Source organism: Stegodyphus dumicola, chromosome 9 (assembly GCF_044657685.1).
Source record: "Stegodyphus dumicola isolate Sdum_Otavi_A_Nest chromosome 9, ASM4465768v1".
NCBI classification, from domain to species: Eukaryota; Metazoa; Arthropoda; class Arachnida; order Araneae; family Eresidae; genus Stegodyphus; species Stegodyphus dumicola.
In genome coordinates this window covers 173,929,551-173,948,119 of record NC_140776.1, presented here as the reverse complement: position 1 = coordinate 173,948,119, position 18,569 = coordinate 173,929,551, and the positions used below count along the sequence as shown (strand labels likewise).

The 18,569-nt window shown below is 32.9% G+C and overlaps 1 protein-coding gene across 1 annotated transcript in view; it reads right to left on the bottom strand.

Annotated features, from left to right (window-relative positions):
* Nucleotides 1-7,587: 7,587 nt before the first annotated feature.
* The window catches only part of B9d1 (B9 domain-containing protein 1), a 37,950-nt gene continuing 26,968 nt past the window's right edge, over nucleotides 7,588-18,569 (bottom strand). Inside the window, exon 6 of the mRNA XM_035365648.2 lies at nucleotides 7,588-18,300. Within this exon, the coding sequence (XP_035221539.1) occupies nucleotides 18,212-18,300 (89 nt within the window). The 3' untranslated portion in view covers nucleotides 7,588-18,211. The remainder of the gene's footprint in view (nucleotides 18,301-18,569) is intronic.

Here is an 18,569-nt window from a genome sequence, read left to right as displayed (position 1 = left end):
ATACGTAAGCAAAGTACATATCACAGACTCCTAGCCACTAAGCTATAAATAAACGTTATTTACGAAAATACTAATACTATTGAGATAAAAGAGACTTTCTTGTAATTAAAATAATATTTAATCATGCAATCCAGCTGAGAGGTATAATACTAACGGAAAATTAACGTGCAAAAATATATATTTATATTTTTATTACATGTGTGCTAGAAAATAAATTATCTGGAATCTGGATAATTAGTAAATATGAAAATACATATATACAATACCAAAGTAATAAAAAAATATCAGATTAGGATATTTGATCATGGCAAAATACACGGCGGCTATTTGCCTAGGTAGAAAGATGCCTTCAATGAGAAATTTTAAGGGAAACTGGCTCTTATTCCCGTTATAGCCTGCTGCCCATTAAAATTGCTACACCAGAAAGGAAAGCAAATATCAGAATCTTATTTATTGCCTTAATTGGGGAACACATCATGCAGAATTCAGTACACAGAACTGCCACCTCTGACAGCAAAAACAGCTGTAATCTGGCTGGGTATTGAATCGAACTGAAGCTTGGACGACCAGATATGGATATTTCATTCCAGCCACCATCACTTCTACGCCAGAGTTTATCAATCGTATGGCTGGCGAATAGTGACGTGCCAATCTCTCGGTAATCCATAACCAGATGTTCCCAATGGGTGAGAGATCTGGAAACGTGCTAGCCAGGGCAGCAGTTAAACATCCTCTGTATCGAGGAAGAACAGGGCAATGGGTCTTAACACGTCATAAATGTAACGGCATGTGTACTCATTGCCGGCTATACGAACAAGAAATAACCAGGATTTACAATTAATGGCACCCCATAGCAGTACGCTAAGTACTGGGCCGTATGGCAAGGCTCGGTGCAACGTTACATTTCCTGAATTCTGCTGCCCACTGCTTCTGTAAATTCTAAAATTTTGCCGCTCCCTAAATTCGGCCGCCTGGTGCGGTCACACGGGCAGCAACGGCTCTGGCGGTGGCCCTGTGGTATGATTATGACTAATAGAAGCTGGCTGCGCTCGTTCTTCTCATTGCCCTTACATACGAATACATCCATCATGATGCTATAAGCTGAGCCGAGATTTATCTAAAAGACAACGTGGTGGCATTCCTCTGTCTAGTGTAGTCGTTCATCGCACCCATTCAAAGTTCGTCATTCAAAGAAAGTCGCAACAATGATTGTCGTGTTAACAGTCCGTGGTGCTATATAAATCGTCGCGAATACAAGCCAAGCTCCTGATTCATGGTAGTGACGTGGCTATGATCTACCAAGGCCGAAAAGACAACATGTTTATCTTCCAAAGCGTTAGTAGCCGCTAAGATCTTGCATGGCATTCAGTATAGCCCTTCTGACAGCATGTGAGTCATATAGCCCTTCTGACAGAATTAAGTCACCTGACAGTCATGTGATTCCGACCAACATGAGCTGCAGTGTCGCGAAATGATAAATCGCAGTTCCTGCGATGGTCAAATTCCGACAAGTGCTCGTACGAGCTTCTCTATCTTACACAAAGCATAGCATGACCTTTACACAAACAACCAACATTCAAATGCGATTTACAAATGAGAAGCCTGCTCTACAATCTTCCAAAATTTATACACAGTGTATATGGAGTTAATTATACCTACTTTGTGAGTATGTGCTGGAATGCTAATCATTTGCATATCCCAGCATGTAGTACCTCTCACGCACATTTGACGTTTGTTGAACGCCGTCTTCATGGCATAGCCATTTTAATGGCCAACAGTGTACATGGTAAAACCAGAAAAGGCACCACGCAGCCAGCCTGCTCGCTTGGAATCGAGCCCCCAGTATTCAGCGATCTCAACTATTCGGCCACTGGTGAAGCCCAAAAAGTATCAGGAATGTAGTATCATAAAATAGGAAACTTCAACTTGTTGGTCAATATTTATTACACTTTCATTAAAGTAATCCCCTCCGATTGCAGAGTACTTGTGACAATGTTTCTTTCAATCCTGGACACATATTTGAAACTCGCCTTCTGTATAAAAGGAGATTTATGACGAATTTTCTTTTATCATACTCAAAATTGTGATTAAAAAGCATCTGACCGTAGACATAAAACATGAAACCGTGCCATGTCATGCAAATGTCTCAAAACACTCATGTAATAATTCTTTGTTAATGTTTGGCCAGTTGGTAGAAATTCATAATCTGCAACACGGAAATGGAAGAAATCAGTCAACATTACCTGAATTTTGACGGAGTTTAACGTAGTCATTTCAGTCTTGCTTCCCTTTTGAGCGCCAGTCATTTGATTATTCAGCTGTTCCTGCATCAAAAGCGAAAATCACCGGTAATTATGAGTTATAAGAAGAACTCGGTTTCGGAAACCTCTCTGGGCCTCTTGCATATCGTTGCCTTTTTTTGGAAAAAATTCCACGTTTTAGGAACAACTCGAGAAGCAACCAACGCGCTGCATGCCCAATGTCTTTTCGAAATTGGTCAGGATTCAAAAATATAGGAACATGATAAATGAAACCCTAATTTTTAGACGACGATTACTAAACAACTAATCTCATAGCAGATTGATATGTTACTCATTAATGCAGATTGTTGTGTACCTCATTTCGATGCATTTTCTGCCTTCTTTAACCATCTCATACTACATAAAAATTTTATCTTTGATAAAGTGTTCTCCTCAGCAACTTTCTGCGATATTTCAGATGATTCTATAAAAAAAAATTTCATTATGAAAATAAAATTTAATGCATGTCCTTTGCTCAATTATATTCGTCATTTTGCAAAATCACCGAAACGAAAATTCTTCATTCATTAAAAAAGAGTTAATTTTCAAAGGATTATTAACCAGTAAAGGGACAAAAATGAAACATGCATTATTGCCAGATGTCGATGAATATCGTAACAATGTCTGAAAAAAAAAATGTTTCAAGAGATTTGCTGTGCATGTGAAGTTTAAATGATTCCCAATATTTTTTAATCACAGTATTATCAGTCGATTCATATTAATTTAAATCTTAAACCAGCCGATTAAACGGTCCTAATAAAATCCCGACAGATCTTCCATAAATCTTATGTAATTGTTCTCCCGATATAACGGTGTACAACAATACCATCATGTCAATGCCAAAAAACACATTATGTCCGATCTCTTTGCAAGCCTGAGCCTTTTTCCTAAAAAACGGATAACTTGTTTTTCCTGAAGATTTTCCTGAAGAAAGTTAATTTAAATGTAATTATGCTCAGTTGCTTTTCAGTAAAACAGAAATATTTCCGCTTCTTTGTATTACATAAATATTAAAAACATACTGATATAAAAATGCTCTAGAGTTTAGTCTTTAGCTCTAGACTTTAGACTTTCAGCCTATACTTTAGTCTGAATAAAGTATATCCTTCCTGAATAAACTCCAATTTACTTGGGTAATAACGTCCACGGTTATCTCCAAATGACGCTTAATCCCAGAGCAATTAAAAGTCATAGAAAAGAACACTGAGACTTACAAACGCCGAAATATCTGACGATGCAGCGCGTAGATAGCCTAGAACGTAGATCTACACTGAAGAGGAAGAATTCCGATTGCGTAGAATGCTAAAATGCTTCATCCGTAATGACTAGGAAACTTGGCAGCCGACTAAGATTAAATATTCATTTTTATTTCAGTAATGACAATTGTGGCCACAATTCACTTGGCACTCTAATCGTGCCTATTTCCAGAATCCTTACATTTTTTATACTGTTGCAACAGAAAGAGAGCAGAATGAAATACCGTCCAAGTGGCACAGCGTTAGAAGCAAAAGTGCGTAATTAATCCCACATGGAAGCTCACCGGGAGAAGGTTTTGGTTTAGGTTAGAAAAAATTCAGTTCAAAGTTCTGAATTAACTACGTCATCAGTGTTACGCAAGCCATGTGACATAGATTAATCTAGAAATGGCGTAATTCAGAAAATTTATTACTAGTATTAGAATACAGAGAGGAAATACCCAATTAAAATTGAGGAATAAAGAGGCAGTTACTAAATTATAAAGCTCATTTACATAATTTTTAACTTGCATATATATATATATATCTCTTTGGAGGTCATTTTCGACAGCCCATCTTCGAAAGATTGGAAAAAAATTTTTATCCGTAAAAATTTAATTTCTTCCCCCCCCTCTCCCAAATATTAAGCTGATTTTATAACCTAGAGGTCATAGGGTAACAAAGAACTTCTAAAGACACAGCAATGAAAACGACTGTTGAGTAAAATTTTAATTGAAGGTATTGTGATATGAATATACTATATCCGCTCTCCAGTTAGAACCATTCGATATAAAATTTTCTCTACGACAAATTGCGATGGATTTCATTCTGTATGAAAATCTATTCTTTCCTGATATTGATAAAATATAATAAGCATTCTCTTCGTCTTTTCATTACAGTGATGAGCACGATTTTCTTAATCAAAATACACAAGAACATTCCAGACAATTTACTTTTGAGGATAACGTGACAATTGAAAAAGATACACATTCTATAGAGCAGTGTTTCTAAACTACCACAACCCCACAAGGGGTCGCAAAAATTCCAATTCGATTCTAAAGAAATTGCATTCATGAGACTTTTAAAGAATTACATTGATTGACATTTAATGAGATTAGACTTTTAAAGACATTATATTAATTGATATTAATGAGATTAATTACCTGTTATGTAAAGTGCAAAAGGAATTTGTAAAACTATCTAGTGATTCAAACTTAAAACTTGAGTTTCCACAAAAATCCTCGATGAATTCTGGATCGGAGTTAGAACTAAATTTCTCATATTTCTGAAATGGCATTAAATTTTCTTCTCTCCCTCAGCACCACATATTTTTTACAAAACTACGTTTTCAGCTTTAATGCTAATTAAAATCAAACATGGAAACATGTTAAAGATGCTTTATGTCCAGCAGTGTCAAGTATCGCACCAGCATTTAATTTGTTATGCAGCAGAAAACAAGCACATCCGTCTCATTAGGATTATCCTTAATTTTTGTTTGCTTAAAATAAACTATTTCTAAATAAAACTAAAACGACTTATTTTTATACATATTATTACGAAATGCACGGTAAGATGGCTTCCCCGCAAAGCAGTTTTAGGGTTGCCATAGAATGGCAAGGGAAAGCATGATCGCCACATTTGGCGAGAAGTCGCCCATTTGGCGTCAAAATTCGCGATATGCCATGGACGGATGGAAAACCTTCTGGAACGAATTCTTACCACTTTAGTCCAGTGTTCTCGAACACAAGCCGAAAGCTATATAAACCCTGCTGGTCGCAGTCAGTTAGTGGGTGCCTCGTCTAGAGAGCTGATAATCAGTCATTGAGCGAGTGTCTCGAAGTCTAGAGCCGAGTTGGTCGTCGAGTGAATCGAAGTGTCTCTTGGTGTATCGCGGTTAGTGCCTCATCTAGAGTGCAAGATAGTATGTCTCATCTAGTTAGTCCGTGCGGAGACAATCGCGTTGACAGCCAGCCAGCGAATACCGAATGGGTCGTCGAGCGCATCGAAGAGTCTCTTAGTATATCGCGGTTAGCGCATCGTCGAGAGAGTGTGTTAAGCTCCGAGAACGACTGAACCGAAGAGTCGGGAGCTGTGCTGTGTGTGTCGTCGAGCGCATCGCGAGTTGTAGCGTGGAGAGTCTCGAGAGTACGTGGAGTTCCGAGAACGATCGAGCAGAGTCGGGAGCTGTACTCTGGTACTTTACAGTGAAGCTGTTTCCACCGTGATAGCCTGATAACCTGAAGGCCTCAGGATATAATTCAGTCGTGCTATTAATATATATTGTTTCTATAAAACTTTGAAAATATCTACTTCCTTTAGGCTAGCCCAGGTAGAATTGCGTTCAGACGCTTCTTCGCAGATGCCCTAAGCACTGTCTTATTTTTTTTAATGATTAATCAAGTTATGGCTTGAAGACATTTACATCAGAAAACAAAAATATGATCTCGAAACCTAGAATTCTGATTATTTGCTTATACACGGTGATTCGCTATCGGGCGTCAAACTTACAAGAGATGTAGAGGTCACAAGGACAATTCGAATTCACACAGCATTGCAGGGTTGGGAATGCCTTTGTCATGCAAGTAGAGGCCGTTGAACGGGAGGTCACATGAATAACGATCGTGTTGAAAGTCAGCATTTCCGAACCGATTCGCGAGGCAGTGGGATGGACGAGTATTCAAACGTTGGACTGGCCGACAAGCAACTGCGGACATGGACTGTGACGGTAATTGGGGCGCCGATCTACACTTGCACCAGGTTTCGTGCAATGGCATGCTTTTCATCATATGATCTTCGCATGTCTACATAGAATGTTACATGAGACTGTTTGTTTCATGAAGCCTACCACCAATCGACAGGGAACGACAGACAATGAGAAAGACACGTTACATCTAGCAAAAGGCAATCCGAGTATGAGTACCAGAGCGACAGCGTAAGGATTGGGTTTATCTCAATCCATTGCATGGAGGATCAGGAAACTAAATCCGTCCATACCATTTTCAACATGTCTAAGCATTGGAGCCTGAGAATTATCCACTTCGGAGGAATTTCGTTACTTGGTATCTTCAACAGAGTGAGGCACATAGTACATTAGTTACGTCCGTATTGTTCCCGGATAAGGCACTTTTCACAAAAGAGGGAGCATTCGATCAACATTATGCCCATTTGTGGGCTTTAGATAACCTCCATGGTACACCTGCAGCTCAAACGTGTTTCTCTGTCAATGTTTGTGCCGGCATTGTTGATGACCACCTCCTTGGACCGTTCCTTCTGCCCTTTCGTTTGGACGGTAATGCATACTTGATCTTCCTATGTGAAGTCCTGCCCGAACGAACTTTCTTTCTTTTCGCTATCGACGGAACAGCTGGCCCACTGGATTATGTGCTTTTCAGCCTGTTGGATCCCGAAGAAGCACATGTTCCTCAGTCATTGCGTCGCTCAGTGTGGTTCCAGCATGATGGAGCTACTACAATGACGTCCGCCAACACCTAAACGTTACATCTGGATAGCATCGGATACGTCGTTGTGCTCCGGTTCATTGGCTTACTAGATCGCCGAGCCTATCATGTCTGAACTTCTTCTTTTGAAGTCAAATGAAGGCATTGGTCCCCCCCCCCCGATGATTCAGTCGAAGACCTCGTCACTGGCATCTCTGTAGCTGTCGGGGGGATACGAGACGCACCAGAACTTTTCCAGAACACTAGGAATTCCTTGCGGAACCGCTGTGAAGCCTGTATATCTAATTCTAGACGTCATCTCGAACACATTCTGTAGCAAGTAGATTTTTGTCAATTTGATAATGTAAAACTTTAATAAAATGAATTCTTTTACACTAACGCGTTGCTGTTTCTGTTCTTTTCCTTCTTTTAACGTACCTCGGGTTGCAGGCATTTCGGACCTGGCAATGCTATGTGATTCCGAATCATCTTTGTGCCCCCTACATCTCTTGTAAGTTTGTCGCACTGGTAGCAAATCACTTGTAGATAATTTCTTTCAACAAAAGTCCATCCGTTGTTACTGAACTCACGAAAGAAGGAAAACAATGATGCAAATCTGTTTTTAAAACGTGCATTTATTATATTCATAATATAAATTTGTATAAAAAATGGCACAATACATCAGCTCAATGAACAAAATTATGTGCAATGACTGAAAATTGTAATCTTCATCAATATGTGCGTGTGAACAAATTTCCATTAAGTACTAATCATTTCATAATTACAAACTGAAATAAAAATATTCTTGACAAAAACACATATTCCAATTACATGTTAATACAATGGTATATACAGTTGCTGAAAGATATTGTAATCATTTTCTTATTAGTTTAAATGTTTGAGTAATTTTAAATATCGTACCAACTTATGCACATTATGCAAAGTTAAAGATAAAATATATATATATATATATAAAGTACACTACAAAAATTTACGCAAATGCACTAAAAAAGTTTTTTTAATGCATTTGATTAAAATTGCGTAATCTAAATTTTTTTTTTATAAATTCTATTTAATACATTTTAGTCTGCAGAATACAAAAAGCACTAAAAAGAAATTTACAGCCTCTGAAGAAAGAAGGAAAATTTTTCATTCCAGTCTGGCTTAAGATAACATTCAATTCATTTAAATTTCTACTTGATTTAAAAATTCGATGGAATTTGAAAGACTATTTTTTGGTGTGCCCGACGGTGTAAAGATAAAAATTCTGCGATGATTGATTTGACTATTAAACACTGGAGAAAAAATTCATTACTAAACAAAAAAATGCGTATATCAAATTCTGAAAAAATTCCTTTGCAATATTGTATCCTCATTGCTAATATAATTCTTGAGAGAAAAATTTGAAGAAAATCGGCTTCATAGAAGAATGCCAAAAATTAATTTCAGGACTAACTAAAATTGACAAAAAGTAATTTCTTGACTCAAAGAGAGAAATAAAATAAAATAATGTAAAAACAGTAATATTTTTATGAGAAAAACGATATACATAGAAATGTTAAGTGTAAAAAAATTAACATAACAATAGGTTAAATAAAGTTTGAGTTAAAAGACTATTGTTAATATTTTGACAATGACAATTTTGTACTGATCTGAACTTTCATGACACACAACCACAAGACTCTTATTCTTCAGACTCTGTACATACTTACTCATAACAAAATGAATATCAAGATAAATTTAAGATTTGATTATATTTTAAAGAAATACAGCATTAATTCAAAAAAAAATTTTTTTAATTAAAATCTGAAATGTTTCAGATTTTAAATTACGTCCAAAGGGGCGTTTTCTTAACATTTTGTGTGTTACCTTTATTTATTAAATATCATGCTCTTCACACTTAAACCACAAAATTCAGTTCAACAGCAACATCGCAATATAATTTTAAAATAAGCATATCTTTAGAATTTCTGATACAGAGTCTCGGGCACTGGAGATATCCCCCCCCGTACAGTGTTGCCATTGCTCGCTTTGAAATCGTTGTTAATCAAAAATTCGTTGAAGTGTTACAAAATATGAAATCAATAATAAAACAAATTTCAACTTCAAATTAGGGCTTCCACGTGCTCATATTCTATGGAAGATTACGTTATTCAAATTTTGATGGCTCTAGGTACAGTTGTTTTATCACAATGCGAGAAATGCATACATTCATGCAGGTTCTTCATTATTTAATTTCTTTAAATATAATGTAGGGCGATGATATTTGGTGGCATCAATTTGAAAAGTGAAACACTGCTTACCGCGAATCGACGCAAAATGCCAAAACGAAATTCATAGTCCTTCTGGGCAAATTGCCCCTTTGGACTAATAAATTCACAAAATCTAACTATTATTGTATAAAACTCCGTCATTCTGTTTTGCTAATTAACATAAATTCTATAAATAACGCATGTTTTTTCACTAAAGTTTTTCAGACTAGGAGTGTACAACACTTATTTTGTAACAATTCTTGTCACATAAACACAGCACATGTAAAAATGACAGCCACATGCATTTTCAAGGAATAAAAAAGATACATTAAGAATGAATTTGACAGATAATCAATATGTAGTTTTAAAAAAGTTCCTGTACAGTACTGCCACTAAGAAAGTGAACAAATATAAAACTAGTTGTAATTTAACACATATGTATGATTAATTATACATATAAAGTTAAATCCTAAAATTTAATAGTGCATTATTTTCTTACATAAAGATTAAAATAATTTCAAGGTTTTACAAACATCTATTTCTTAATCTCATTAAAGACAACAAACAATTAACAATACATAGAATCGCAAAAATGTGTAATGAGGATGAAAAGAGTTAACAGTATAAATACAATGTAGTTTTATACTGATATGATTTATACTGTTATTCCATTATCATTGACTAAAAAGTTCTCAAAGAACTGTAGCACTGCTTCTATGACTTAGTTTTCTTCGAGAAAAATATGAATGAAAAATTATGACATTACATTGAATAAAAGGAAAATGGACTTTATTTTATATATATTACTTTAAACAACAAAAAATAGCTGTAGAATACAAACAGCTTTTCCAATTATACAAGCTATTAATACCTATGAATGGAAGGATAAAATATTTTTCGAAAATCATGACATTAATAGGAAGATTAGTTTTCCACAAAACTGAATAAATCCTGACTAATGTTTAAATTTTTACCTAATTTAAATTTTTGCCAAATAAAATTTGTGATGCCACAAGTAAAATTTAACAAGGATACCACTATAAATCTAGTATTTGTTGACATGATAAATTTTAAAATTTACATTTATTTTAAAATATTATAATTACGAACTCAAAATTAAGACACAAACTACTTTCAGGTGTTTTTCCTTGCATTTTATACACGAAGTCCCCTCGCCATTCCCCAAATATTGCCATCATGATCTATACCTATCATATATGAAATGGTTAAGGCACCTAATGATTTAAAAAATCAATGCTTAGTTTGTAAGGCAGAGTAAATTCAATAACATTGGACGGAAATATTAACAACTAGGCACAATTACATTTCATCCTTAAGAATTATGGACACAGCTAAGTATTTTAACTTTAAAACTAGGCAAAATTCTATCTTACACAGAATCTTTAGAAAAGTGTGTTTTGAGAGAATCTGACTCTAGTATACTTTCTTCAAGAAGCAAAATTATTCTGATCTTTTTCATTGATAAGACAACATATGCCAAACAGTTTTCTCCACAAAAATGTGCCAACTTGACATTCCCAGCAAAAAATCAAACTTTCACCACCAGCTCCATTTAACTGTGGGTAAAATTTCTCTAAGCATAAGAAATATATCTTTTGTGCCAGTTCTTCTTATTATTATTAAAAAAAAAAAAAGATGGGTGAAAGAAAATGGCACACTTTAAAAACTTTTCACAGACAATATGTACTTTCAAAACAAGAATACTGCAAGAAAAGTGTTATAAGAGATCAGTAAAATGTATTTAATTTAACAGCAGACAATAGCTGACAACATCATTATCTTTCTGCAAAAAATTCTTTTATGCCTGTTATTCTATAGCAGACGATTTCCAGTTATATTGTATTCTTATTGTTCAAATTTAACAACGAAACAGGATAATTTATGCTCTGAAAACAAAAGCTTATGTTACACTTTTTTCAACTGCATACAGCACTTTTCTATAATTAGGTTCAATATGATATTACACTTTGCCTAGTTTCAAAGCTCAAACATACTTTTTTTTTCATCTACTCTTAAAGCACTTTTCTGTTTTCTGTTTTTTTAAAAATTACTTCTTTAAAGCTTTAAAACGTAAAATTATATTTTAATGATAAGTTTTCATTCACTATACAGGATGTCCGGTAATCACAACTTTAATTTTCCATTATGAGTGGCTAAAAAGTGCTCAAGGAACTGTAGCACTGCCTCTATGACTTAGTTTTCTTCGAGAAAAATACGAATGAAAAACTATGAAATCATATCGAATAAAAGGAAAATGGACTTACATATATTATTTTAAACAGCAAGGTTTAGCAAAACAAACTGTGAATCAGCAATTAGATGGCATTTTTAAAAGCTTTAGCATTAAGTGGCATGTATTCGATTAATGATACATGTAAATTACTAGCATTCATTTGGCTACACTATGTCTGAACCTAGCCAGAAAGTAAGTGAGGTCAATAAAGTATATGTTAAATTCAAAATTTAAATGAAAAAGATTACTGAATATTTTAACAAAAAGCCGATGGTGGCCCTCTTTCTGGACCTAGGAAAGCATCTGATAAAGGGTGCCACTCTGAGTTGCTGTTTAGACTCATTGGCTGCAAATATCATCCCAAAATTCTTCTTATTTATTTACAAGAAATGAAATTTGCTCCAAAATTTCCACTCACTATTCCAGTGTTAAGATAATCAAATACATGGTTCCTTAAGTTTCCATACTGGGCCAAAATTTCTTCAAGCTTTACATAGATCACCTTCAGAGTCCAAACAGTGTCATTACTGCTCATTACAGGCCATTCTGGCCAAATCTTTCAAGCTCATCTGTGCAATTACAGTATTTACAAGCTACTATTTCCTTTATTATAAAATGAAACAAAAAAAAAAAAAAAAAAAACTGAAAGGTTTCATATTTTAAATTACGTCCAAAGGGGCGTTTTTCTAACGTTTTGTGTGTTGTCTTTATTTATTAAATATCATGTTCTATGTACTCAAACCATAAAATTCAGTTCAACAGCAACATCTCAAAATAATTTTAAAATTAGCATATCTTTAGAATTTCTGATACACAGTTTCTGTTTGTTTATCAAAATTTCGTTAAAGTTTTACAAAATATGTAATCGATAATAAAACAAATTAAAAATTTCAAATTTGGGCTTCCAGATACCCATATTCGCAGTAGGATTACGTCATTCAAAATTGGATGGCTCTAGGTACCATTGTTTTATCACAATGCTAGAAACATACATACATTTATGCAGATTCTACATTATTGAATTTCTTCAAATATAATGCAGGGCTATAATATTTGGTGGCAACAGTTTGAAAAGTGAAACGGATATTCAGAGTAATTCGACACAAAATCGCAAAACGAAAACAACAATCCCTCGGGGACAAAGCCCCTTTGGACTAAGAATGGAAGGTGTCAGTGTATGTCCCCCCCCCATAGCTAGACAAAACTCAAAGGATCAAATATCATATCCACCAACAATGAAGCGCAGTACTTTCCACTCTCATGTTCAATATTTAAGAGTTATAATGGGCGAAAAGCTCACATTAGAAAGGCATGTCTTCTACATTTAAAAACACCATATATCACTTATGAACAGTGGAGGAGTAATGAAGTGGGGAGTATCTGAATTTTTGAGATCTCTCACCTTAAGACACAAAATATGTTTGTTTATTATTTTTTATAAATTAACGAATAATTTGGAAGACCCTTGTGATTACACGACTTGCGCGATCTCACAAATCTGCCTTTATTTCTGGATATTCACTCACTAACAGATGCAGGTCAATAACCAATACCAAGAAATAGCTTTACTTAACATAAATTACACCAATTTTGCTTTATGCCACTCTCGTATAAACAGATTTCACCAAAACTCATTGAAATTAATTCCCAGTCCTCACAAATGCTCCATAATTTTTCACAAACTCTATAATTCACAAGTATTTAAAAAATACTTTCATCAATAATGGAATTATGTTAATGGCTTTATGCTTCAAAATTTTATAACTTTGAGAATCAGTACTCTGTATCCTCAGAAGACAAGACCCTCTGATGATAAATACAGCAATGTAAATAACCATGATAAATATATATAAATTAACTGAGGCACTTATTCCAAAAAAATGGGTGAGATTTCTTGCCCTCATGGAAGTGCTTCTGATTTGAAAGCAAACTTATATCTCCATATGGAATTTACAAGTGGCTATCAGACTAGATAACAGTTTCTCTCAGCACCATACCAAATGCAATCTTTCATCGAATCTTTGCTTTCAGGAATTTTGCATAGTTAGATCATGTGATCTTTCCTGATTTGATGACCTATGCAAAACATAATATCAAGGGAACATTTTCTATATCAACATAAAAAATCTGAAAAGAAACTTTCTGCCCAAACTAAATTTGAGGTGAACACATTTTTAGGAAAAGCAGCCTACTGCCATACACTATAAGTAACTTTTAGAAAATAAGCAATGAACATATGCACTGGTATTTTTCAAGAATAACTGCTTTCAACTTGATAAGAGGAAACAACTATGTTTTTCTCACTGAAACACTTCGTTCATAAACAGGTTAACTATCTAATATTAAGATCTTCCCAAACAAGCTAATATTGGTAAATTAACAGTTTAATTAAGTTTAGCCAGCCCTAAAGTTGAATAAAATAAAATGTATCTTCCTTACACTGTATGTGAGGTTAAAATTTTTCATTCTCTTCCTTTTTTTTTTTTGGAAATTACCGATCATTCCTTAAGCAGATTTTGTCCACTCAGAGTGATGAACAAAATTTATGCGGTATATACGGAACACCTCAAATAATAAATTTATAAACAAAACTTATTATTTAGATCAATAAATATCGAAATCTGTTGACTTGAAAAAACGCATCCTTCAGCAGTATTAAATCATGTATATGTTGTAAGCAGACATGCAAAAGATTGTTTTTGATTAGATTATTTTTAAATTAATATGTATGGTTTGGTTTGGTTTATTAAATTACGGCAAAGCACTATCTGCCTTAGGGCTATCTGCCTTAAGGGAGGGATGCCTTCGTGGAGGACTTTTTAAGGGAAACTGGCTCGTATACACATTACACATGGGGAAAACCACCAAAACACCCATGCAGCCAGCCCGTTCGCGGGATTCGAACCTCGGACCGAACTACCAGTGTTCAGCGACGTTACCGCTTGGCCGCTGGTGGGCCCAATTAATATGTATGAAAGAAAAAAGGTAGGGAAATAAATTGTTTCAAATGTCTTCCACTTATTTTTCAAAAAGAAAAAGCCTGCACTGTTTCAATTATCCTACTAGATTTTTATGTACCCTACTAAGGCACAACTACATACTGCAAAAGAAATACCAAATCTCTTGTCTTGGATTGATATTTTTTATGAATGCATTTAATTTATACAGTGATTTCAAGATTTTCAATCTGCTAAAAATATATGCTTTTCTAATATATTCACTCAAACATTTAACAGGGAGCTAAAAATAAAGCAAAAATTCTTGAGAAAGAACCGAAATGGAAGAAGGAAAAATCACATAGAATACAAAAAAAAAAAAAAAAAAATGAAAAGTTCCTTAAATCAATTTATCTGAAAGAAGACATTAAAATGAATTTAACTAATTATTATGAATCAAAGTATGTATAAATTTGCTTGTTAATAGCATAATTAATTTTTTTAAACCCAGAGATTAAGAGGAATTCTGCTTGTAAACTGCATAAATACCATACATCAAAATTGAAACATTATTAATTAAGGGTAATTTACACAACTTTGGCACATGGTGAAATGAATGATAAAGCTCTACTGCAATAACTGATGTCATTTCAATATTACTGCTGTATCAAAAATTTTGTGCGAGCACATTTCACACTACAATATTAGCAGCATTTAATATTAAATTGTAGAAATATTTTTTTTTCTTTTCTTCATTTAATGTATTATGTCATATAAATAAAACAATGGATTTTTTTAAGGAAAATTTTTTTACATGATAAGACATTATAAAAGACTACATATTAATAAAAATAACAAACTCTATGATCATCATTTGCATCATTCACTAGAAGTTATCATTCATAAACATACTTATTGAATGTGCTCGAACACAGATAACTACAATATTACTTCAAAAATAAAAATCCCCTTTTATTTTTAGATTTTTTGGTTTTAAAATTTAGTAGTGTCTCATGATCAGGTAACTTTTCAAAACTCAGGTATTGCAAATGACTAAACTTTTCAAAATGACTAAATAAAGTGACTAAGCTTTAAAAAAAATTTTGTAACTGACTAAAAAAACAACAAATTATAGAGCAAAGTACATACAATAACCGTCCTTTATAATAAACAAATGAAAGCATTGTTTCTAGTAGCGGTGCCTCACATAATGAACATTTTGAATAATGAATGCATGCACAGGCCAAAAAAATCCTGCGTAACAAACTTATTAACACAACTTGAACAATACAAAAATGCCATCACACATTAAATGTTGAGATAACTTTATTTCACTTTTAGTTTAATGGCAAATAAACACAGAGAGAAGAAAATGCATTGTAGATAAACAGAGGCAAATAGAAGAGGATTGAACAAATAAATATATTTCTTAATAATACCAATGAAGAACTGCAAGCTTTTCTTGACCAGAAACATGAGGAAGACCAAAGGAAGGTTTCTTCCAGTGATGAGAAGAACACAGAGCGGTTCAAGCTAACTGCAACTACCATGGACCACCTGAAGAGGTGTAAATTACACTAAAATGACCACCTGAAGAGGTGTAAATTACACTAAAATGACCACCTGAAGAGGTGTAAATTACACTAAAATATATTTTTTAAAGTTAAAATTTATTTTACTAGAAATGAGAAGAGATTTAAGTAACAGACAAGCAATGACATCCTAATAAGATAAAATAAACAAAATTATGCTCAATGGCAAAACCATGAACTATTTCAGGACTATCCTGAAGAAGAGAAAGATCACTTTAAATAACTTCTAAACTTCTTAGATAACTTCTTGAAACCTGTACCTTCCATAAGATGGAATGCAGATGGCACAAGAAAGTAAAAAACAGGTAAGGTTTTAGTCTTCAGTGTAAAACTGAGAAGACTCATTAAACTAAAACAGAAAATTATGAGATTGTATACTTCAGTAAATGTAAATATTCTTATAAATAATAAATTAGCAAATCTCTAATATTTACAGCACTGATTTAGTTTTTAATATTCTCTGAAATTATTGACAGTATTTTGTGATTTTTAAGTAGACTTGGAAATGTGTTAATTCCATAATAACCATAATGGGAAGCAACATCTCACATAATGAATGGTTCATACAACATATGCCATCACAGGGCAGATTACATTCATTATGCTAGGCACCAGTGTATTTTAACATCAAATACTTAATCTGAAAGTAAATTATTAAAAAAAGTATACAGAAAAATACATACAATACTATGGCATCTATATCATGCAAGCATATCAAAAGGTTAAAATATTTGAATATTTTATTATTCAACATGGATAAAATAGAAATTCTAAATGAAAAATGTTTTGTACTTTGAAAACAAGTTATGGAATATGATAAATCATATTTTAATAATGTATCATGATTTGCAGCTAATGTATAAACATATTTGTCCCATTTGACACAGGATAAAGTAAAAATGACTAGGAATTAAACACAAACTTTCTAATGTGCTTCTGGATAAATATGGCAGAAAAGAATAAAATACTGGAAAGCTGATTAAAATATATAAATCGTTTACAGTTACAGTTGAGGATAAGACATACAATAAATTGCAAGACTCTGATATAACTAGATGACTTAGTTTATTTATATTTTCATCAATTTTGGCAAATTTTATCATATTTTAATTATTTGCTTTAAATATAAAAATAAAATTCAACTTATAAAATATATATATGTGCATGTGTAAATCAATATTTTTTTAGGTTTAGGTTTTAATTTCACATTTCTTTAATTCTTATTTTGAATAGTTATAGGATATTTTGAAATTTATTGGTATTGAAGTTCACTTTGGGGAGGTTTTTGTATAAAATGTGTTGTAAATTTCTTACTTTTTGTCTATATATATATATATATATATATATTTACATATATATTATACATGTGTGTCTAAAATATAAAATATGAAATAAAATTATTAAACTTAATTGGAACCAATTGGGAATAGATCTTTAACCACTAAAACGTGTCTCAAAAAATTATTTTTTAATTGTCAGTTTTTAACACTTAAAAAATGTTGTTTTTTGGCTCTCCCTCCCTGCTGCTGGGGGATGGACATGATTCACATAACAAATTTGTACACTGTTTATAAACACTTGCTGCACACATCGAAATTTATAAAATGTAGATAAATGTTATTTCCCTTATTAACATAATGTACAATAATCATCAGAAATGGTAAAAATATTCTTTGAACAGAAACACACAATTTAAATAAAGCTATCTGATATGTGACAAATAAATATAAAAATTAAAAAAAATGGTTCTCAAGGAATACAACACATTAATTTCATTAAAACTAAAAACACTAAGTAAATCAGCCCAAAAATTACAATATACTGTAATAGCAATCATACTGTAATAGCAAACTACATAAAATAAGTATCCCTATTTTTTTTTTTTTTATTTTATTTTCTTAAAAGAATTCTTGACTTTATACTGAATTATCATTCTTCTTTTTTTATTTAATAATTTTTTAATCCTGTCCCTACCTGACTCCTGATAATAAATATAAATTATTTTAAGGGCATTTCCTATCAACATCAAAATCTTAAGGTTCTGCAATCACTATTTTATAAACATCGAAAAACATCACTTAACAAATAATCTCACCACTAACAACTAAAAAAATACAAGATGAGATACAAAATTAGATTTGCATTATAAAATTTTCTATTGCATACAAAATCAGTTTTTGCAGACAAAATGCCAATGGATGATTTCTATCCAGCGTTGTAGCCTAAATTTTCAAAATTTTTGGTGATTACATTGAACACAACATTGACATAGCCCTGTGATCTCACTAAGGTAACTATAAAAAGAAAAGAGTTATAATTAATTGATAAATAATTTTATATAATAAACCAATTACATGAGAATTTACCTTTAGTGTCAAATTTAATTACATAGGTATACATTTAACAACACTAATAAATTCAAATCTTATTTAATACACTAAAAATTTAAAACACAAATCATCGAAAAGATAGTTTTATAAGCTTAAATTTCATGAAAAAACAACCACAGAAATTTCATTCTTGAATCATTTATAGAACAAGTAGGAAACAATTCTCAACTCTA